General features: G+C 49.3%; 1 protein-coding gene across 3 annotated transcripts in view; it reads left to right on the top strand.

Annotated features, from left to right (window-relative positions):
- Positions 1 to 5249: 5249 nt before the first annotated feature.
- The window catches only part of LOC119450372 (putative gamma-glutamylcyclotransferase CG2811), a 23169-nt gene continuing 4350 nt past the window's right edge, over positions 5250 to 24068 (top strand). Inside the window, exons 1-3 of one of the 3 annotated variants that reach the window (XM_037713806.2) lie at positions 7338 to 7594; positions 16652 to 16904; positions 19263 to 19678. In XM_037713806.2, the coding sequence (XP_037569734.1) occupies positions 16695 to 16904; positions 19263 to 19646 (594 nt within the window). In that variant the 5' untranslated portion in view covers positions 7338 to 7594; positions 16652 to 16694 and the 3' untranslated portion in view covers positions 19647 to 19678. Of the gene's footprint in view, positions 5429 to 7337; positions 7595 to 16651; positions 16905 to 19262; positions 19679 to 24068 lie in introns of those variants that run through there. The other 2 variants (XM_049665841.1, XM_049665839.1) reach the window with 2 other exon arrangements.

Here is a 24068-nt window from a genome sequence, read left to right on the forward strand (position 1 = left end):
TCCCTGCTTTGCGGCAGGAGCGTCTCCCCCCACGTCATCACTTGGTTCCCGGCCCACATGGGGCCTCAGGTCTCCACCGTCGTTCCCAACGCCAACGAGCTGGCCCACGCCCGCGCGCGCGAACTCACCCACCGCGCCGGGGAAACGCCGCTCGAGGGCGCGGACGCGGGGTTCCACAAGGACTCGCTCCACACGTTTAACGAGATTTCAAAGCACTATCCCCCGCCCCGCACCAAGCTCTCCAGACCTCAGTCTTCCACCCTTCGCATGCTGCAGACCGGGTGCTATCCCAGTCTAGCCAGGGTCAGCAGGTACGCGGACTCGTTCGAGCCCGATTGTCCGGATTGCGGCGATCCCTTCTGCACTTTAGAACACATGCTCTGGCGGTGTCCCTCGTTACGGGACCACGATAATCTCACCACGGAAGAAGAGTGGGTGGAGGCGCTCAAGAGCTCCGACCTCACCACTCAGCTACGGGCTGTCCACAGGGCCCGCGACGCGGCGGTCAGGCACGGCCTGCCCGTCCCAACGTGGGAGCGGCCCGCGGTGGCTCCTCCCTCTCGGAGTCGCTCCTCAGGACCTAAAATAAAGTGCATTGCCTGCTTGCCTGCCTGCGGTGCAAGCTACGATTATAAAACCTGTTGTGCTCAGTCATGAGAGGTCTGACGACTGAACACAGTAGGTCATATAATCTCATCGTGCACCGTGATTTTTTTTTTCAGCAGCTTTGCTGACGTTAGTTGGGACACACTATTGGCCCACGCTTCTTCACACTAAAGTTAGATCAGCTGGGGCGCCGCCGTGAGCCTTAGGCAACTTGCGAGCTAGCGGCAGGTTCAGCCTGAACCCGCCGTGGTGGCCCACTGCATGGCTATGGTGTTGGGCTGCTGAGCTCGAGGTCGCGTTGTCAATCCCGGCCGCGGCGGCCGCATTTTGATGGGGGCGAACCGCAAGAGAACCGCAAGAGGAACCGCCGGAATTTTATCCCGCAACCTCGGGCTTAATAGCGCAACGCCAAAGCTACTAAGCACCCACGGCGGGTATCACTCGGACTCGGAGCGAATGTTAGCGTCCTGGAGGGACTGTTATTTTGCCAATTTCCATGGTCCGCAAATAAGTATAATCTTGCGATGCCGCCGCGCATGCGCAGTACAATGATTTTCCGAGCCTATATCAATTTTGAGCCGCCACTTATTACTACCTGCACATTGTTTCTTAAATTAGGATTGGATTAACGTGGCTATAGTATCAACCTCGCGAATCAAAAGCCCCTTACAGAACATTTTCGCGTTCAGCTGCAGCCCGTCCGCTTCGCCGGCTCTGTTCTGCTACCATATTCAGTTGAAGCAGGCAAACTTACTGAAATATGTTCATCATCAAAGGCGCACTATAGACACTAATAATTAGAATTAAGAACTAAATTTAATATACAAAAGTTTCATTCCCAAATCGTTCACATGGTGTAAACATTAGAAGTTCAAACTAATTTCATATTTAAGAAAACGAAACGTCCAGACACCATGACAGTATGTATATTTGATACCCTATTGTACAAAATGGTACGCTTAAATATATCTCTAGTTTATAAGGGTAACCAAGAAGTGCTAACTACTTCCCGAGATGGTTTTAAATTTGCCTTTGCTCGATGCATTCTTGGCCAACTTGGGCATTATTTACATGCGAACTGTTGTACGCTTAAATGACTGTAATCGCGTTTCTCGGGATTTTTCGCATTCCTCGAATTTTCTTTCGCTGAACGCTGTGCGCGCGAACATGGCGCTTTATAAGCGCTCATAAACATCGCGCGATTTCGGACCTCGTGTCATTTTCATGCTTCCCACGCAGTCACTCGCGACCGCGCTGGCGCGTCTTGAGCGGCCGCTTTCGGAGCAGACAGGCCTGGAACGCCGCCGGCCTATACAGTCGTCACACCACAAGACAGCGAATGCACTCTTGAAATTTTTACGTTTGAGGGGTCCATTGGAGAGACTGTAGTTCTCATGGACGTTCACGACCGTCCCTATTTCTTTTTTTTTTTCGTTTCCTTGCTTTTTCTCTCCGCTGTTCTTTCCTTCTTTGATTTCCACTTACCCTTCCCCCAGTGCAGATGGCTAACCAGAAGCTTGTCCGATTAACCTCCCTGCCTTTCCCATCCCATTTATCTCTATCTCTCTCTCTCTCCACGAAGTACTTTACGCATGCCTCCTGTTCAACAACAGCTGCTAAACAAGAACTCTCGGCGATGCTGCGATTGCCCAGTCGGACTGTGCTGTCCTGCTATACTTCGTGGTACTGGATACTGGAATGGGTGTGTTCTTTTATTTATGTCTGTGGTTTATCACATTACCACACTTAAAGAATGTACTTCTTGGTGTCGATCATGCATGCCGATGTTTAGTTTTTGTATGCGTCATAAACTCTGGCATAGCCATCCACTTTAAGTCTCGGTGGCAGTTCTGGGACGGCACACTTTCTTAAAAAAATACAATATTTTCGTAAAGTTCTATCTGCGCTTACACGAACGCGAAAGCGCCACCTGTAATTCATGTAAACAGATACACAACACCAGCCAACGTCGCATGCAAGTCGACGCCAGCGCATCGCGTTTAGTGAAGATCGGTAAAAAAGACGTCAATTCAACATTTAAAGAAATAATAAAGAAGGAGAAAACACTGTGCACATCACTGCAACATTCTAGCACCACAGCATCCAAATTTTTGTTAAACCATCCCAGCACAACTCTCAGCACGAAGGAAAAACCCAGAAGCAAGTTTATAACGAGAAAGACGCAACACACCAAGGATAAGACATGCGAAAGGAAAGGGCGTCACTAGCAACTAACTGTACTCCTAGAAAACATGGCAATGTATAGCCAAGCCACACATGCGCGGCAAGGTTCCGCGCATCATATACCACCCTAGATCGGTCAATATCAAGACACGTGCTAGTTTAAAAAGCATCTAAAAAAGTCGAACTCAGCAACGCGCAACACCACTGACGTATCGCTAATACAGATACCTTTTTTTTTCTTCTTATGTAATACACCTCCAACATTTCTCGTGCCAACACCTCATTGCTTCTGCCAAGAATGCTGATACGATGTGCCGCTTGTGGCTGGGAGTGGCATTCACGAACGCCTATTCCTATTGTATGGGCACGGCCGCTGGATAAAAAACCAGCGGTCGTGGTATGGGAATGGCGGAGAGCCCGATGTGCGACCCCTGCAGGTGCGAGGAAACCATCGAGCACCTATTGCGTACCTGTCCTCCCTACGACGCACAACGCCTCTCTCTCAGGACAACTTTAAACCGACTAGACTCGAGCACGTTCTCTGAGTCAACGATGCTCGAAGCGTGGCTACACCCGTCACTGGCACAAAAAGTGATTCGTAAACTAGTTGAAGTTCATCGGTTTAAGAGACCACTTATAGTGTCCCTGTGCATCCTCCCCACGCGCACTCAGTGCTCCCTCTCTCCCTCTTTTGATTACTATTCGCCTTTCCCTTACACCCAGTACAGGGCAGCAAACCGGACGCTCGTCTGGTTGACCTCCCTGCTTTTCCTCTCCTTGCCATATCTCTCTCTCTCTCTCTCTCTCTCTCTCTCGGATACGGGTAAATCTTGCCTCACATTTACAGGATTTGCAGTGCACAGGTAAATCTGCCGAGAGGTTATTCTTAACGGAAAGTTCATGCTCTCTCACTCTGTCGCTAACACATCGGCCCGTTTGGCCGATGTAAAACATGCCGCAGCTGAGCGGAATTTTATAAACCACTCCCACCGCACAGGGGATACGTAGGGCCTTGTATACCTCGTACCACATATAGACGGCTTGGGCGCTTTTCAAATCTGTGGGCACAAGCCCGAAAACTTCCTTGGAGCAGAGAAGACAAAAGGTACCTTGTATCTATTAGCTACCTTCTTAAGGCTATGCGCAAGCTTGTGTACGTAAGGTACAACTATTGTCATTTTTTTTTTTCGTCCGCTGCCGATGTGTTAACGGCAGAGTGAGAGAGCATAACTTACCGTTGAGAATAACCTCTGGGCAAATTTTCACTTTAAGAACACTCTCAAAAAAAAAAATCATTGCTGTCCCCACTGTACTGTCTTCAAAAGAACTCTCAATAAAAGTTTATCACCTTCATTAAAACACCTTTTGGCGTCTCGCCGGGACACATGGATGATCGCGGCGCGGCGCTAACGACATGGTAATACATTTCCTTGACAACTCTTTATACATACCGCACCTTGCTGACGCACACGAGCATCTGGTAGTTAAAATGTCATTGAATGGGAATGAGTTGTCTGCGATTTCTAAATGTTATTGCACTCAATATGCGCCTCTGGGCATATATTGAAAGAATAAGGTATCATACTGTCTTCTTCCTGCGTCAGCAGCCATTGAGCTCAGCAAATATTGTCGGCAACCTGCCGGTTGACGCCCGCAGTGGCATTGAAAGCGTCACTGTATGCCGCGTACGCTGCAACTCTGACATGACGGAAGGTATGGATTTCATGACGTGTAAGAGTAGTGTGTTGCCACGTTGCCATGACATTTCGCAGGCAAGCAGGCATACAGAGACAAGGAATGAACAGTTTTATGGCAACAGGCGGCGCCAAGCAAACAGGAAGACAATAGACAGATCAACATACCTCACGGTTTTAGACGGCAGGCTAGCAGAGTAGCTGCAATGCAAGCGACTCAAAAGTAGAGGCAGTTCAAGGCGGTAGACACCGGCGGAGCAATCGATCAGAGAGGAATGAGCGGAATAAAAGTCGGGTCCAAGTGTGAGGTCGTGTATGCATTGTGTAGGGGTGGTAAAAAGAACGATCACCTGGTTGCCGGTAGCGGTAAGCCGGGCAGCGCACATTCCAACCTCCGTGATGTTTGAGCCGTCCACAGGTGCATATTACGATTCCAGGACTACAGAAGAAGTCAGATCTACCAGCCCCGGCTCTAAAACAACTGAGCTTACTCCTCTTATATGAAAAGTACAGCAACCACGTGCGCATCTATACCGATGGATCGTCTACGTCGTCCAGTTCTGGTGGTGCGGTGGTTATACCAACGCGAGGAATAACACTGCGGTTCAGGACATCGCATGTCACGACCTCTACGGCAGCAGAACTAACGGTTCTGCGTCGTGCCCTGGAATTCATTCTGCAGCTGCAGCTGCAGAAGAGGGCCCCGGGGGTGAGAAAGGAAGTTGGCAGTCGCCTTCCTCGCCGGCGCTTGTGTCGCTGGAGACAACGCACATATGAAGAAGCGGCTTATGCATATAGCCACCAATACTATATACCGCTACAGATGTACTGTTTAACGACTCTGTTCTCTAATACGGAATTACGCAATGAAACGACAAACGCTACCAAATATCCTTACTCCAACAAATATACACCTTCAAGCGCATCCTTACCTTAAAAAAAAAGTAGCCTTCTAGAAGCAATCGGCTATTCACTTACATTGATAATCATCGTCGATCGTTTCTGCACATTTTTTTAGCCATGGAGAACTCTCACTTCCAAAGGCCGCTTCCGACCGAAGACAAGCTGATCCTTTAATCAATGCATTAGTTACTGCAGTTACCTTTTTTTTAGATATTGTTGCAAAAAGTATGTCCATAAATAAGTAGATGTAGTTCGTTACCACGTTTTTGTTGGCATGTGACAGGTTTGAAGTGGTTCCTCAGCTCGGTCCTTATACAATGCCCTGTAAAGGGCCCTTCGTAAAATAAATTATGGTGATGATGATGGTGATGATGATAAGAGTTTAGTGAAATCTGAAGATGCTAGTCCTGCTTTATGCAGGGCTTGCTACTTTAGATGAATTGTATGAGTGAGGACATTGGTGAAGTTGAGGGGAGCGGGGTCTTGATGACGCACCACGCTGTGCAGGTGGTTTTCTGGTTTTGATGCGAGACTATTGTGGAGACTTCGAGGGAGAAGAAGGCGATACACATGCCTTATCATGGTCAGATTACTTGTTGAATGGCGCAAGTGAAAGTTCAGAAGGTCTTCGAGGGACTTGTGGCTGCTGTAAAATAAATAGGGCTGGTGTAACAGGCTTCTTCGTCCTTGTGGTCAGGCGGTCTTCCACGTTGCGTTGCCTTTCACGGAGATGTGCGAATTCCACGGGCAGTTTCTGAAGTCGCCGGCTGTTTCGGGGTTCTTTCCCCTTCGATTCAGTGGTGGATTTTTCGATGCCGAAGGCAAGGACGGTTGATAGGGCTGGGATCATGGTTCTGCAGTAATGCCCTGAACAGCGCCTTCAACGGATGTCCCGTAGGTGTGATGCGCAAGCAAGCAGGCAGAGACGAGGACTAAACATCTCGGGAGGTATTGGTGGGCTAGTTGGTTGCATGGTGATTATCGTTTTAAAGACAATCCACTGGGGTATTGCCTTTTGTGGCTAACGTTTTTTGGCTTTAATCTTATCCCTTTGATGTACTCCTTCCGACTCGCCCCTACCCCCTCCCCTTGTTTTTTTTTTTTTTTTTTTATGCCTTTCACAAACGCATGCGTTGTGTTAAGGCACAAATATAAATGCTTCTCGAACAGCAATAAACCTTCAATTGCCATTCAGCGCTCGTTGTTGTATGATTTAGTGTTAGTCCATATTTTAACAACTGCACTGACTTTGAAACGATAATAAACTAAACAGGTTATTGGCCAATCTCGTGCGCTCTAAACCAAAATAAAACTCGGCAGCGCCAATATTTCTCTGTCAACAAGCGCGGTCGGCGGTCGTTGAATCGAACGACGGCGCTTGCGTCTGAGCGCTTTTTGTTCACGCGTCATCGAATCTTCCAGATGCGCTCGCGGTGACCTAGCAAGTTTCGGCGAAAGCTTGACCTTGTTGGCGGATGACCAGCGTGTGCCACATTATATGCCGACGCACCAACGTTGGCAGCACAGTCAGCACTCACGTTGAAGGAAAGCATGGATAAGCCGTCAAATCTACAGGATGGATTTTTCGGAGTGATTTGTGCATATGAAGGCGTAGTTGTGATAATTTCGCAGAGTAGGCGTCTCAACAACGATAAATGCCCACAACACCGCAGGCGGGCGCATGAGCAAATGACAATAAGTAACATTTTTGTTTCATTTTTCATAACAGATTTACAGCCTATAGAACAAAGGGAGTATATTGTTCTTGTCCTAATGGATGTTAGTAGATGTACTACACAATGTGTGAGGGGGTAGCTTTACACCGCTGGCACTGATCTGCGCTTTAAGGCGCACAACCTATACATTAGCTCATCGACAGGCATCTGCGTGCCTTTCCCTTTCTCTCTCCCTCCCCTCTCTATCTTTGTGTGATAGCAGCGGAAGACTTTAAAGCCACCTACGGAGAAGCGAGCGCTTCAATCAGCCGGAGCTGGATTCCACGGGTGGTTCGCAGATCGCATGAAAAGAGAGCGGCTTCTGGTACCACCAGTACAATCGAAGTATATCTTTTTATATGTAACTTCAGCGATTCCAAGTCTATAGGAGTGACTGCTAGGAGTTATATCGCTGAACTTTCAGAACTTACGTGCCATTGTTGTTGTTCGAGAGGCAACTTCAGGCAGACAACGCAAGCCGGTCACGCTACGGTGAGTCTTCTTCCGCTGTCTTCCGCCTATACAAGTCCCTTGTTCAGAACATAGCCACGTAAATGTGGTATAGAAAGTGAGTTAGTTTAATAACAGATAGCTTTGGCTTGCTAAGCTGCACCGAGGGTGGGCAAGGACTATAAGAGAGTATAGGGTGGTAAGAAGAGAAGAAAGAGAAGCACACTGAATGTAAAATCTATGACGCGACTTTAGTATATAGGCAACACACGACAGATAGGACAAGCGTCGCAGATTGCGGTAAGGCGTCCGCCACTTGTCTGGATAGCGACGCGGTTTTGAATTGGTAAACGCGGCGGTAATGCAGTTCCACTCAACGTGAAAGCTGGGGAAGTGCGGAGCAGTGATTCGCCGGTGTTTCCCTTGTGTTCATCTTGTTTTATCTCGTGGTTAGCTATTCTTTTCACGATGGTGGGATTAGCTTGCCTGCGCTGGCGAGCAACTTCAGCTTCTCGGGCGCGCACCGCTTGATGAGCCCTGCGTCGGCGCTGTCTTTCACGGGCAAGCGCCCGCTGTTGCTCCAAGCGTGCTTGCTGCTCTCTTGCGGCTCTCTTGCGGAGTCTTTCCACTTGTGAGGCTATAACGCCCTCTTTTGACTAGTTTCGGTATCAGCTTGACGTTTTCGATAGTTTACATTCATTTGGATCAATGAATGCGTTAATTGATGATGTTTTCCTTATTTTATATTATTTTATACTTATTGGGTTTAATTTTATTCATTTTTATGGGAATTTTATGTCTTACGTAGACCTTGTGTTGTGCGTGACTCCCACCGAAGAAGGACGAAACCCCGGGCCCCTAAAGTGCCTCGCACTTAAAAGGCAACGCGGGACTATTGTATAGCTAGCGCTTCTGCGCAAGTTGTTTTGTGGCAGTTAAGTGTGCGCTACACTGAACAACACACCACGCATTTGGGAGGGCGGCATATCCAATAACATTATTTTATGCATAAGTCACAAAATGACGACCCTCAAGCGACGTACAAAAAATGACGCAGTTACACCCGAAATGCGAAGCATCAATTGCGATAGCAAATTAGTAGAGAGCTATACGGAGTAAGGACAGTTATCGCCCGAAAGCATCCCTACAACATCCTGAAACGTTTTCAATGGTGTATGGCGCTGCCTTGCTATACATATGAGCATACTACGGTGAACGTTGAGCCGTTCAGGCTCAATATCTTGCCCGTATAACTTCAACAGGTACGTGCTGTCACAATTCCCAGTCAAAAACTGCTCAATTTGTGTCATGTGCTGCCACATTTCTGGTGGATACCTGTCGTCTAGTGAGGCAACTACTGTGTCCAATACGTCGCAGAACCGCTGGCGGTGCATGTTCCTCGCCCAAAGGAAATACGTGAGGTACAGATCCGTCGTCATACCGCCGTTGAGTCTTCATTTTCCTTGGCGCAGGAGCTCTTTTCTCTTTAACACTCAATTCTAATTCACGCGCCTCTACGCATGTCTCGTTCCAAAATCGGCAAAATCCTTCCTTCCTAAGTCCGCAAAGACTCTCCCTGACGGCCTTGACCATTTTTATGCTTGATCAAATCTCAGCGCTGCTTTCTGCAACGCAGTATACTTACTGTTTCTAATCGCGAAAACACGAGTGTCGGGAGCTTGAGGATGAAGTATGTGTCGAATTTTCACCACGCTTTCAAAAATCCACTGGCTTTGGCTCCGGCATCGTTCCTTTCTTGTAATGCTAGGCCACCAAAACCCACGTGACCAAGTGATGACGTCACGTTCCCAGCGCTGGACCTGCTGCGGCTCGCACTGTGAAATCCCACGGGGAACAGCCATGGCGTCGGACGGACGCCGTGGCCCACACCCCAAAAAAACGGACTTTGCCCAATTCGAAAATTGAGTTGACCCATGCTCAAAATTGACTTGGCCCACTCCCAAAATTGACTAGGCCTACCCCAAAATTTGGGTGGCCCACATCCAACAAAGTGACTTTGCTCAATCCAAAACATGAGTTGACCTAGGTTCCAAACCGACCTGGCCCACTCCCAAAATTGACCTTGCCCAATTCGAAAATTGAGTTTACCCACGTTCAAAACCGACCTGGCCCACTCCCAAAAACTGACTTGGCCCACCCCCAAAATTACCTCGGCCCAATTCGTGCACATGACCAAGTGAAAACTATCGCGCGGAAGTGTCAGGATGTTTTCGCCTTCTTAAATGCCTCGGTAACGTTTGTTCCTTTACTACGTGTGCTTTAGTTTTCTCTCTCTCTCTCTCTCTCTCTTTGTTCTCGTGTTTAACATCGGAACGGTGCGTTTTAAGAGGAAGGCATTGACACGTATACTTCCTTATTCTTTTTTCCTGGGACTGCATTTAATTCACCCGCTGAGAACTGTGGGGTTTTGAGCGCGCTCGCAATACGGTTGTGCGACGCCGTTCCGTTGCGTTTCCGAGAGCTCCATGTCCCTCGCCCCCCTGCCTGGACGGGATGGCAGTGGGTCATAAAACACTGTCACTCGGCTGTCATCCCGCCCACGGTAAGGTCAACTGGTTTCCCCCATTGCCCGACTTTCTGGTGGGATTCGGGCCCTCCTTGCGTGCGCTGCGGGAGCGCACGCGCAATACGGGTCCTGAGGCGACCTCATCCAGGAGTCAAAAGGTGCGTACGTGTTCTTCTTCCCTGCCGGCGGCGGCACCATTTGTCCGCCGCCGGCCGATGGTTACTTCGGCTCGTCGTGGTCCCGGCCTCGGCGGGCGCGCGCACTTTTCCGTCGTCTTGATGTCCTGAGGCAGCGCCATCGGATCGTGCCCCAGTCGATCCATTCCTGTTTGTTCATCTTTCTATTTTCTCTGCTGTGGGGGTGCGCGACTGCAGGCGCTGGCCGAAGCATATAGGCCGCCTCTCGAGACTGGGTTCCTTGTCCTTTGTTCTCTCTGTCGCGGTGCGCCGTTAGCGGCCACCTGCAACCATTTGACATGAAACTAACTGTATAGCAGTTAGTTTCAGATTCGGTGGTGTTTATTCTTTTGTTTGTATAGGGCCTAGGGTCTCCCTTGCTGCGTGCGCGGTCTCGCCTTCCCCTAGCTGGGACCAGCTGGGCGCGCGTCGGCACATGAAGCGAGCCGGAGCAGGTGCGGACGCGGCGCCATGTGTACATGGCGGCTCGTAGTGCTCAAAACCGCGGTGGTCGTCCGGCGCGCGCGATCAGAGTATGCGCGCCCTGAGCGTAGCGGGAGACCGCAAATTGGTGCCCAACGTGGGGCCAGGGGCCTTCTGATTTTGGTTTTTTTTTTATAATGGGTAGAGATGTCCCCTGGCCTGGTACTCGGGTCTCATCGCCATCAGCCTATTTTTATGTTCACTCCAGGACGAAGGCCTCTCCCTGCTATCTCCAATTTTCTCTGTCTTGTACTAGCTGATTCCAACTTGCACCTGCAAATTTCCTAACTTCATCACCCCAGCTAGTTTGCCGTCCTCGACTGCGCTTCCCTTCTCTTGGTACTCTTTCTGTAACTATAATATTCCACCGGTTATCCACCATACGCATTACATGACCTGCCCAGCTCCATTTCTTTCTCTTAATGTCAACTAGAATATCCACTATGCCCGTTTGCTTTCTGATCCACACCGCTCTCTTCCTGTCTCTTAACGTTATGCCTAACATTCTTCGTTCCATCGCTCTTTGTGCGGTGCTTAACTTGTTCTCGAGCTTCTTTGTTGACATTAAGCAGAAAAAATGGAGCTGGGCAGGCCATGTAATGCGTAGGATGGATAACCGGTGGACCATTAGAGTTACAGAATGGATACCAAGAGAAGGGAAGCGCAGTCGAGGACGGCAGAAAACTATAGGTGGGGTGATTAAGTTAGGAAATTTGCAGGCGCAAGCTGGAATCAGCTAGCGCAAGATAGGGGTAATTATAGAGATCACAGGGAGAGGCCTTCGTCCTGCAGTGGACATAAATATAGGCTGATGATGATGATGATGATGATGTTAGCAGCGGTAGAATGCAGTGATTGTACACTTTTCTTTTCAACGACAGTGGTAAGCCCCAAGTCAGGATTTTGCAATGCCTGCCGTATTCACTCCAACCCATTTTGCAGCGAAGCCGTTAAAGGCTAGTTCCCCCAGTATCGTGTCCGCGTGTATAAAAAACTATCATCATCAGCATTGGCTCGAGCGTCGTCGTCTTCTTCCGCAGCTGTCTCGTTGGCACCCCACGGTTTGCGCTCGTGCCGTTGTATACCGTGCCGTGCAGAGCACGCACTCGTGCCACTGCTCCCGCGTTCGTCGTTGTCGTCTGCTTTCACAGCTGGCTGCGTTGCCGCTAATCATTCTAGCGTAGAATTTCACTTCTCTTCTGTCGTCGTAATGGGTAGGCCGCGTTTACGGGGGTATGAGCCATTCATGAGCAACTGACGACATGTCCTAATGCGTTTGAGCAACGCCGCCGTGAACGCGCTCGGGAAAAGGCTCCTCGTCGACGTGCCGATTCTATAGCGTGAGGGCTTCCGAAGCCCAGGCGAAACTTCAGCGAAGAGCCGCGGACTCCGAGCTGAGGAAGCGCTATACATGTTGAGGCCAAACGTCAGTGATGAGCCGCCGACCCCGAGTGGCCGGAGCGCGATGTTGAGGCCAAACGTCACCGCCGTCTTGCCCTCCGGGAACCCAACAACGGTGGTGCACGCCTCGGCAACGCTAGCGCCAACTTACCCGGTGCGACGGCCAAGTTTCAACGCAAGTTTCTCAACCAGAACGTTCATGATAGACATGTTCGGTTGGGTGATGCCCAACGACGGTACGCCCATTCTCATCGTGTGGGCAATATTCACTACATCAGACCCACCATATAGTCACAGCTTCGCTGGATTCCATCTTCACATTAGTGTAAAGGCTCTAATGTTTTTTTTTTTTTTGTTTGTTTTTTTCTCACACGGCACGAAGAGCGACGAAGGGACCGCAGAGTGATCCGTTTTGTAAATAGTTGTACGTAGTTATGCGACGACCTTAGGGAAGCGCCGGAGCGTGGATATATATATAGTATTGCACGGGCGCGCGGGGCCGGAAACAGCGTGTGTTGTTGTTGCCCCGTGACCATTCGTCCTGCGGGGTCACAAGCTCGGCCAAGATATCACTTGCCGTCCGCTAAACCCTGCAATGTGAGAGTTGCGTTGAAGGTGGTAACCCACGGCGTCGGAAAATCGTGATTTCCCACCACTCCGACAAGTATCGGCCAGTCATCAGAGTGCCAAGGTTTTCGATTCGCTCAGTGACTTGGCCCGGCGTGGAGCGACTTTCCGTCTATTGCCATCGACATCGCGTCGTGGAAATCCAATTTGCTTGGTGTCACAGACGGGCAGTGTGCGTCTGTGGAAGGAATTTCCGCTAGTGCCGAAGTCCTTTGTCATCGCGCTAGTGAAGACCACGTTTACCGCGTCGGGCTGAACTCAGACAAAGAGGCCATGCATCTATACTGAGACGAGGCTTGTCTATGGGACGTCACAGTTTTGGATTACCCGACCATTTCTTTTCAAAAAGCCCTCAGCGATACACTTCGTGGCATCAGGCTGGCTTCTCTCCTTCCTTCACTTTCCCTCTTTAAATTCCCTTGTTTATTGTTTCTTCGTTATAGACCATTTGCGTCTGTGTTTTCCCTAGCCGCTTCGTTTTCATTTTATGTGTATGTGTTTCCTTGGGTATGTTTTGTTTTGGTTTTATGTTATTCATTTAATAGTATGTAAGTGTTTTACGTTGCAAGAGCGTTTCCCGTGCGTTCTCGCGGGCGCGTTGCGCCAACGGATGATAACGGCATGGCTGGAAGCATGGCGACGGCGAGGCTGTGGATCGGGCTACGATCAGCACGCTTGGCGCGTATCATGGCCACTCCATGGAACAGACACCGCCAGAAGCACCGGCACTAGAGGCCGTTGCCGGACGCTGTTGAACACGCGCGGCATTTGGGCCTGGTGTTTTGACCCTTAAGATTTTTCGCATGGACTCTCTGTCTTAGATTATGTTATTTTCTATTGTTTCGTTTCATGGTGTAAGCCAATGTTTTCTTATCTTAACTTGTACACGTTTGTGTGCGAATGTCATTGTGTATCTAGGCATTTGTCCTTTTATTGTTATAGTTATTTTTTTGTCGACGTATGCTTTTATTGTGCATGTTCGCGTTAAAGCATGGGTTCGCGTGAATTTTTGTTGTTGTTATTTACCTCCGACCTACCTGTTTAGTCTATACTAACGGCTGTTTTTTTGTTCTTTTCCTCTTTTTTTTTTTTTTTTGTAGGCTGGTGATTTTGGATTCTAGCTGCTTATGGATATCTCCGGTGTCGCGTAGCAAGAACTGTTTGCTTTTCGTATTTTGATTTGGACGGCACCGAAGCCGCCAGCCTTGCATCGGTATATATAGGGGTATTTGATGGGGGAGATATGTGGGGTTTCGAGCGCTCGCAATAGTCCTACGACGCCATTCCGTTGCGTTGCGTTTCCGAGAGCTCCATGTCCCTCGCCTCCCTGCCTGGACCGGGTGGCAGCGGGTCATAAAACACTGTCACTTGGCTGTCATCCCGCCCACGGCAAGGTCAACGGGCTTCCCCCATTGGCCGGCTATCTTGTGGGATTCGCGGGCCCTGCTTGAGTGCAGTCCGGGTGAGCGCGCGCGATATCGGGGCCTGAGGAGACCAGATCCAGGCGTCGGAAGGTGCGTACGTGTTCTTCTCTGCTGGCGGCGGCGCTCATTGTCCGCCGCCGTCCGATGGTTCGTCGGCGCCCCGGCTTCGGCCGGCGAACGCACTCGTGCGTCGTCTCTGGTTTCATGAGGCAGCGCCTTTCGATCGTGCCCCCGTCTGTTCCTGTTTGTTCATCTTTCTAGTTTTATCTGCTGATGAGTGCGCGGTGGCAGGCGCTAGTCGTAGGATAGTAGGCCGCTCTATAGACTGGGTTCTTTCTTCTCTCTGTCGCGGTGCGCCGTTAGCGGCCACCGGCGACCATTTGGACATGCTTTTGTATAACAATTAGGTTCATATTCTGTCGTGCTGTTTAAACTTGCGTTGTATCGGAACCCAGCTTAATGAATGTTGTTTGTTCTTTCCGGAGAGCTTCGCCTATGGTTTCTCTTGCTGCGCGCGCGGTCTCGGCTTCGACCTGGGACCGGTTAGGCGCGCGCTCAGTGGCGCGTCGGCACACGGAGCGGGCCGGAGCAGGCGCGGACGCGGCGCCCTATACATGTATGCTACGGAGTGCTCGAACCCGTGAGCGCCATGAGCGTAGCGTGAGTCACAGGACTTAAAAGTTATCGCTCAGAGCAAGGAGCGCCTTCATGATTTGGAACTCACTCGAATGTTATTGTTGATTCTACCTGTTGTGTATGTTCTCGCCAATTCTTGTGTAATCGGATAGTACGCGCGACTCGAACAGTGTTGCACTTTCTGTAAGGTATGCGAGCACCAGCGATTACGCTGTAACCTTCAATGAGTCGTGTATAAAAGACGACGCGCTTGACCCGCGCAGATCAGAGTTCGATGATCGCCGACTGCGCTCGGAGCTATCGTCGTGCTTTTAGTGTCACTCGCTTTGAGGTCCGCCCAATAAAAAGCTTTTTCGTGATTCACAGTTTTGCTACCATTTTCTTCACCGTCACTACAACGTTACAATATGTCCCTGAGCTGTGTTCATATCTCAGTTGGGTGGAACAAGCAAAACGGCGGTGTAATTATACTCGCTGCGCATTAAGTTTGGCGGGTTTCAATGCGTAACTATTCTTTGGCGAGTATCCCACATCTGTCCGTCCCGTGACGCCTTATATCTGCACAATAAATGCATAATTCTTCAAGTTAACACATGCAATCGTTATAATAGTGTAATAGTACATGATAATTGTTATAGCGATTGGTAGACATGCATAAGCTAGCTAAATAAGCAAGCAAAAGAGAAGTAGCAGCCGAGCCACAGAATGCTTATACGCATTAGTAGGCAATTCTCGGAATTTGTGTAGCATTTTTTGTAGCATTCTCTACACCCGAGATCACCGCCACTGCTATAAGTGACAGGGCGCCATTTGACGTCGCAAAGCGCACGACGCAGTACATGCTCGTTTGTCCTTTCGTTCCACGAAGCTTCACTAAGCAAATTTTATGGATCATTCGAGCGGATCAGGAATTTTCTCAAGCACCACATGCGGCTTCGCACACTGATTTCTCCTATAATCCGAAATAAAATTCCGCGGGGGGGGGGGGGGGGGGGGGGGGTGTACTAGTTGCGCCAAATGGTACAGGACTATACAAATATTTCGTGCGCTATTTTTTTCTTCACCTTATAGTGTGACGGAATTTCTGGCATATAAGACTCCTTTGGTTAGATTACTACTATACTGCTACTGTTATTATTATTATTATTATTATTATTATTATTATTATTATTATTATTATTATTATATTATTATTATTATTATTATTATTATTATTATTATTATTATTCCCTACCTTTCTTTTTTTTACCTTTGATATTCGCGGCATATATTGCGTATGCTAAGCTGAAATACTGCTTACACATTCAGTGAAGCTAAATTCACATTTATTTATTTACTTGGTTATTAATTCTTTCTCCGACGTTCGAAGCGTGAGTTAATCCTTCACGCCTTCCTATTCTTTCCTGTGCCCATGTTCAATTACCGTAGCCGCACAATGCGAGTAATGTACAGTCCTGGACAGCCTAAGCTGAAGCAAAATAACAGCAGACGACAGATACTGGTGGCGCGGCCCAGCCACTGTAGAACGGAAAGCTGCGACGAGATAAAACACGTGTTCGAGAGCCTTAAAGTGAGCCCTCTCGTATGCATGTTTTATCTCGTCGCAGCTTTCCGTTCTAGTGGCTGGGCCGCGCCACCAGTATCTGTCGTCTGCTGTTATTTTGCTTCAGCTTAGGCTTTCCAGGACTGTACATTACTGGCGTTACACGCGGGAAGAACGCGCCCGCCGTAAGGAATCGTGGATAATTCTGCGCCACGCGTTTGGTCAGGTTCGGGTGAATAGGCATGTGTGGCCTGTAAGTAGTATTCCAACTCTTTTCCGCAGGCACCTAGATTGAACCAGAGAGAGAGAGAGATCGTACATCAACATGGAAGCTGCCGGAGCGGGAGCGGAGACGCATTACGTCTTTGTCTATGGAACTCTCAAGATGGGCGAGACGAACCACAAGGTACTGACGAACCCCGACAACGGCCGCTCTACGCTGGTTGGCCAGGCGAGGACACTCAAGAAGTGGCCGCTAGTTCTCGTGTCCTCGTACGAGATACCATGTCTGCTGCCCTGTGAAGGCGTGGGCCACGTAAGTGCCGACCGGAAGAAGAATGCTCGTAGTTTTCTGGAATTTAATTTCATTTTCGAATAGAAATGCAAGATAAGCCGTAAGAAAACTAAGAAATGTAGGGTCTCCTCACGCAGTATACGTGAGAAAAATCGCTGCGTCAGCGTGCGGCGATAATCCTCCGAGAGATCACCCACACTGCAGCATAACTTGTTTTAGCTAGGGACCTTACTGCAGCATGATCCATCGCCTCCATCGCCGCCGCAGTGACAACAGAGCCAACTCCTCTTCTGCGCTCCTCCCCAACCACGATGCGCTGCCTCTTCCCTCCTACTTTCCCGTTACCGTGGGGACGCCAATGATGATGATGATGATGATTATGATTATGTTTACTAGCGTCCCCTTTGAAACAGGGCGGAGACAAATCATCCCCAAGCCTGCTTCATTTAAACAGGTCTATATAGCTTTTTGCCTACCTGATCTGAATTTTACCTTCGTGGTTAAACCTCTTTCACTATATTGTACCGTTACCTACGCTTGTAGTGACTCCGGTTCTATCAATATCTTCCCAGCTTCTTTTCCATCGATACTCTAACCGTTTCGACTGCTGATCAGTTAATCCTTCCATCTTTTAATCCCAACGCTTCTGGAAGGTGGACATACACTCCCTACGTACGGATCTTGGTAGCACGCAGCTACCATGCTTCAAAACGAGGTGTTCCAAGTTCACCTAGAGAAATGCAATGGCGCCTTCCAGTTGATCAGTCACGAAACACCGGCAGCAGTCTTAAACGCGCACCGACACAAGCATAAGAGCCGCGTACAGAAACCGAGCAATAATTAGGCACCTTTCCAAGTACACATTTTTGAGAAACAGTACATACTAAGCCCAGTCCTGGCTTAATAATGCTTGAAGGAACGACTCACAGCTTTTACATAGCACCTTAGTTTTCAGCAAAACATTTATCATTTCCTGTATTTACATCAAAAAGGTCACCCACAGAGAAACAGGGACCACTTGCCAGTGGAATCTTAAAGGCCACCCCACATTCAGCGTTTTTACCGGCGTCTCCTGGCGTTGTGTCGTATGAACGCCTCCACATATGGCAGTCAGCCGCTTATGAAACACGCAGACTGCACCAGTGTCGTCTGCGAAAGCAGCCTCACGAACCTTCGCGCACGCTGCATTGAATATTCCTAAATACCTTAGAACCATAAATAAGGTATAAACTATATACTCGGGAATATTTTTATAGCTCAATTCATTGACCTGACGCACTGATTCATGTTAAATCCGCCCGGTTACATTGTGCGACGCTGGGCTGGCGCCATGGTATGCGTGCTTCTCGTGCGACTGGGCGCCGAAGAGCCACACGTTTAAAGAACGCTGAATGGGGGGAGGGCTTTAAGCTTTAAAACATCAACGTCGCTCCGAGCAGCACGCTGCCATTTGGCTCTCCGATCCGGATCGCTGGGGAACTCAAACAGTCGCGCTTTCGGACCATTATAATAATTTCCTCTGAAATTAGGCTAACTACACTCGGGCAGGGTGTTGTGACGTCAGATGGCAGGCGAGGAGGAGTGCAGGGGTTTTCTCCTATAGTCTAGGTAGCATTGGGTCAGCTCTCTCACTCGGTGAAACCGCGGGTGGACCAAGACCACTCATGGCCACAAGAGCGTTGCAGAATAATTACACAAAAAATAAGTTCAATAGACAGATCAAAGCTGTGCGGTGGGGACAGGTGTCACGCGGTCATGAAGGAAAATGTAAGCGACTAGTGAAATCCGCGTGAATGTTCACATATACCTTGTAACAGGCCTTCGGTAGGAATTCCCTCCATTTGCGACTGGGGTTTTTTAAATGATATCAACCTGTTTTGCTTAATCTTCAGCCTTGTCCGACCTTTCTTTAGTGTTTACATAAACAAACTACTTGCACACGTTTGAACTTGAATATTTCATTAGTCACATACAACTAAAAGTAAATCGACGCACTGTGGTCTATATGCGTACAACCATGCAGAGTGCATGCGGTGCTGGCCCAGTTGGATCAGTTCCATGACATGAAAGAGCCGTTACAAGGGAGGAGACAGAATTAAACACAAATACAGAGATGCTATTGTACTTCCGTGTGTGTGTGTGTGTGTGTGTGTGTGTGTGTGCGTGTGCGTGTGTGTGCGTGTGTGTGTGTGTGTGTGTGTGTGTGTGTGTGTGTGTGTGTGTGTGCGTGTGCGTGTGCGTGTGTGTGTGTGTGTGTGTGTGTGTGTGTGTGTGTGTGTGTGTGTGTGTGTGTGTGTGTGTGCGTGTGCGTGTGTGTTTGTGTGTGTTTCCACATTGCCAGCGCAGTGCATGTCTGCGACCATTTTATTTTATGTGCAGGAGATATGCGGCGAGGTTTACCAAGTGGATGACCGGATGCTGAACGTACTCGACTGCCTCGAGTCGCACCCACACTTCTACGTCAGGTCGCAGGAAGACGTCATGTTGCTGCCACCTCCGAAGTCGACCGGCGCGAGCATCGAAGAAACAACACCGCCATCCGAAAACTCATCATCGACAAAGGCCGGCGACAGGCGCAAAGCGTGGATCTACTTCGTGCGCAAATTCGAGCTAGAACTGCTCTCGCTACCGAAGGTGGCGCGCTACACCCTGAAGCCGGGCATCGAGTGGCCGGAGCTTATCTGCGACAAGGAGCAATCCCAACGTTTCCTGGACGGCGCGTTTCAACACTTCGGCGCAAGTGACAGCTGCAGCAGCGGCTAGAATTCGTAAATTAAAAAAAAAGCCTAATTGGACGTTCTATAGAATGTCCATACAGACGCTTTTCTGTGTGTTTTATGTATTATCTGCAATCGAACGCGGTTAGGAAGAACACCTTTACTAGACGAAATGACGTCTATCAGTGTCCCAGCTAACATATGTACCATCCTTTAAAAAAATAGTCGCCGCCTTCTCAACGAATTACACTAACTATACATTGTTAGCCACCTGCCGACTGGTGGGCCAGCCCTTCGTCAGAGTGAATCATTTTGCCACTCTGACGAAGGCTGGCCGACCAGCCGAAAAGTTGGTAAACAAGAATATGTGTATCTATATACAGGGTGTTCAAAATGAGGCTTTACGGAATTTTTAAAAATCGCCTGTGGCAGGTAGCATAATTCTTAACGTTGAGCTGGGTTATTCGAAGAGTCGGACATTAGCAGCACGAGAAATCGAAACACATATTACACTAATTAACAAAAATTGACTAATTAGCTTCTCAGGTAATTACTTTACGACACATATTGCAATTTACGAATTGTAGCCGGTGAGTTTGCAAGGCGCATCCACTTGAAATGAAATTCCAGGATGACACCAGTTTCGAGACATTATTTCCCAAAGTGTGGGACGAAATACATGGGCGTTGCAGTTACTTTTGTGCTTCATGTATAAAGCAGCATTTTGGTAAAAATGTAAGTGGAACAACAGTGCATTTTTACGGCGAGTTTGATGGTGCATATCTCCAAACTGGCGTCATTCTGGAAATTCATTCCAAGTGGACACGCCTGACAAGCTCAATGGCTACAATTTGTAAATTGCAATATGTGTCGTAAAGTAATTAACTAAGACGTTCATTAGTCAATTTTTGATAACTACTTGAATATGTGTTTCGATTTCTCGTGCTACTAATATCCGCCTCATCTAATAACCCAGCTCAACGATAAGAATTATGCTACCTGCCACAGGCGATCTTTAAAAATTGCGTAAAGCATAATATTGGACACCCGGTATATTCAGGCATCATCATCATCAACATCAGCCTATATTTATGATCACTGCAGGACGAATGCCTCTCCCTACGATCTGCAATTACCCTTGTCTTGCACTCGCTTATTCCAACTTGCACCTGCAAATTTGCTGACTTCATCACCCCCCCCCCCCCCCCCCCCCTAGTTTTCTACCATCCTCGAATGCGCTTCCCTTCTCTTGGTATCTATTCTGTAACTCTAATGGTCCATCGGTTATCCATCCTACGCATTACGTGGCCTGCCCAACTCCGTTTTTTTTTTCTCTTAACGTCAATTAGAATATCGGCTATCCCCGTTTGCTCTCTGATCCACATTCAAGCATGCTCTCATTTAAAGCGAAGCTTTCTTTGGCTCTTCCACTGCACTTCCTCGACTCTTCCTCGTCGGATATATTTATGGAAAAAGATATACAATTTAGGCCACTGGGTATCTGCAACTTGGTACGTTTCTCATTGACACTTTGATAATTAGGACAGTACTTCTCGAGTTAGATACTTAATTACAATTACCTAATTAAATCTCAGTAACAAAGATATTACTGGCGGCTACTCCACACTACTGGAAATAATACGCACTAGGTTTGCTTAGCGTAACGCCGAGCTACTTGAGTTCAGCTACTCGGGTAGTTTAATTGTTGCCTCACGCCCGATGCCCAAAGAAACGGGGCAAGTACTTGCCCAGTCGAGTCGTTCCGGATGCCGTGGACGAGTTCGAGACGGATGCGTTGAGAAGTAGGGCTGTGACCTACGGTGACTATGTGGCAGCCTTTTACTCAGGCATGCAAGGACATATGGTGTGGGAGAAGCGCGGTACACGTGCAGTGCGCAAACGTTGGTGGGATGCAGAAGTGAAAACTGCATGGCAAGCCCGCCGGGAGGCGAACAGCCAACACCGTTCCCTTGTCAAGGACTAAGAGGCATACTCTGCTGCCTGGACCGAGTACCTTGAGCTCAAACACAAGCTTCAAATCAGTAGCGCACCCAGGATCTCTGCCGAAGGGGGGGGGGGGGGGGGGGGGGGGCTTAATTTTTGTCGGGGGGAAGCAAGCACTTTGCATACTATGCACTTTCCTTGCTTTGACCAGAGGAGTCCAACAGCAAATAAAATGCATAATAATTATAATAATAATGACACCAAGGATGATGACGATATTTATTTCTTCAGCGTTTTACTCAAAGTCTTAAAAGAGCTTGATGGGGCCAAGAAGCCGTTCTGCAGAGCAGTGCACGTGGTCATTCGTTGAAGCTTTAACCTAAATGGTCGTGGCAGCAGTGAGTGGTGTCAGTGTCTGAGGAGGTCCCTTATGACTGATGGTGTGGGAGAACTCAGGAATGTCAGTAATAGCACCAAACTCGGCCTCAGGGGGGGGGGGGGGGTAGAACCCCTGAACGACCCCCCCCCCCCCTTCCCCCGTCGGTGCGCCACTGCTTCAATTGCTGGACAGGCAAAGAAATCGCCAAATATAATGTCCGCCTAGTTTGCTCTCTAAAAGCGGGGGGTAAATCTGCAGCGCAGAAGTTTCGGCGATATGTCCCGTCCTTGGATTGGACTGATAGACGTCCTGTTCAGCTCCGAAATGCGGACACATCGGAACCAATGGCGGAGCTTGAAAATCTCCAACCTGCACCACTTATATGGCCAAGAAGAGTGAAGCGATGCCGCAGTTGGAGGAGGTGTGGGGTGGCAAGTCAGCGGAGGTGAAATCGATCGTGCATTGAAACGTATCAGTGCTCGGGTTGGTAATATCGATGAACGATTAAAAGTACCCCGCTAGACGATTAATCTCCATCGATGTCCACCTTTCGTTTAATCGATGAGACATTTCGATTAATCATTTTGGAGAGTTTGACATAACTTGCGCGAAATTTTTTTAAATCGTACTAGAATGGTGGAGCACGAGCAGTAACTGTGCGGCTGTGGTAGACTGCTGCCTGTTTTTTTCCGAGTCCCGAGTGCTGCCGAGCCGAATGCGTCGCGCGACCTCTCTTCCCCCACACCGCACACGCCACCACGGCGCGCCCGAAGCCGGAGGCATGAAATGCCCTCGCACTTCAAAGCATACTATAGCAACCCAGTCGTTGATCCTCGTGTCACTTCTAGTGTACTAAAGCCATGGCACAGCATTCGCGCCGGCTTGGAGCATTTATTTGGCATAGCGATGGAGTTCATGATGATTCCAGAGCGTTTATTCTCGCATGCTCGTGTTGGCCATTCAAAGACGGTGGCAGTTTCACCCAAACATGCCAGCCAATTGACATTCCTTCGCTCTGTAGAAAAGAGCATGTGGCTTAAAATCCTAAACTAGTAATTTTGGGAAGACGACGACGTTCGATCCAGTGCGGACTAGCGAGCATCGGCTCCCGCTTCTGTAAATGTTTTCGGTCAGAAAAACGTCTCATCTTCAGCGTATTCTTGCACCATTCGACGCAGTTCGTCTAGAGGACCACGCCGACAACAAGTTCTTGCCGGTGGGTGGTCATTTCGCTATTCTTTGGGACTTTTTACCTGACCCCGCCGCACGGTTAGGCCTACTTTCCCGGATAAGGCACGTCGAGACCTAGCTCTCGCACGCCGCCGTGCCCAAGAATGTCCATGCAAGTGACCGTCGGGGGGGGGGGGGGGGGGGGTACATCACCCCCGAAGAGTGCCTGAAGTCCGGATGGACCACGGCTATTTCCAAGCGCAAGTTGCAACGGCAGCCCGGCGTCAGCGACCGGGCGAGTTCGACACAACGTGGTAGCGGCCGTGGCGGGTAACGCACCCCCGCCGCCGGCGGCGTCAAGAAACGCCTCGCCGCGGCCTCGAGGCTCCCCCCCCCCCTTGCCGAGGGAGCACCTTAGGATCATCGTCCGCCCCAGAGGCAGGCTGAACGTCAGGACGATCAGCCAGATCTAGGTGACACAGGCCTTGGCCATGGCGGCTCAACTCGCCCCGGCCGAAACGGAGGGGGACATCGTCTGCCCGAACGTGGTCCAAAACATCTATGTCGTGAGTACGCCGACGGAGAAGAACGCCCGCGCTTACGCGAGCGTGGAAGTTCTACTCGTGGGTCTGCCCGATACGAAGTCAACTCGTACCTGGCAGCGCCGGATAACACGTGCAAGGGGATCGTGCGGGGCGTCAACCTCGACTTCGACCACAACCAGCTGCGCGACATGATCGTCCAGCCGAGGAACCCAAAGAACCTCGAAGTGAAACGCATCAAGGACACCACCACTATCGTCGTTCTGTTTAACGGACTCAAAGTGCCGAACTATGTCATGTGTGGCGCCAGCATGCTTCGCTGTACGCTTTACAGACGCCAGACCACGACCTCCTCTATAAATTTATAGAGGAGGTCGTGCGCCAGACAGACGTTTGCTACACCTGCGGAAGGCTGGGTCACACGCGCTGACGT

This window comes from Dermacentor silvarum, chromosome 4 (genome assembly GCF_013339745.2).
Source record: "Dermacentor silvarum isolate Dsil-2018 chromosome 4, BIME_Dsil_1.4, whole genome shotgun sequence".
In the NCBI taxonomy this organism is placed as follows: domain Eukaryota; kingdom Metazoa; phylum Arthropoda; class Arachnida; order Ixodida; family Ixodidae; genus Dermacentor; species Dermacentor silvarum.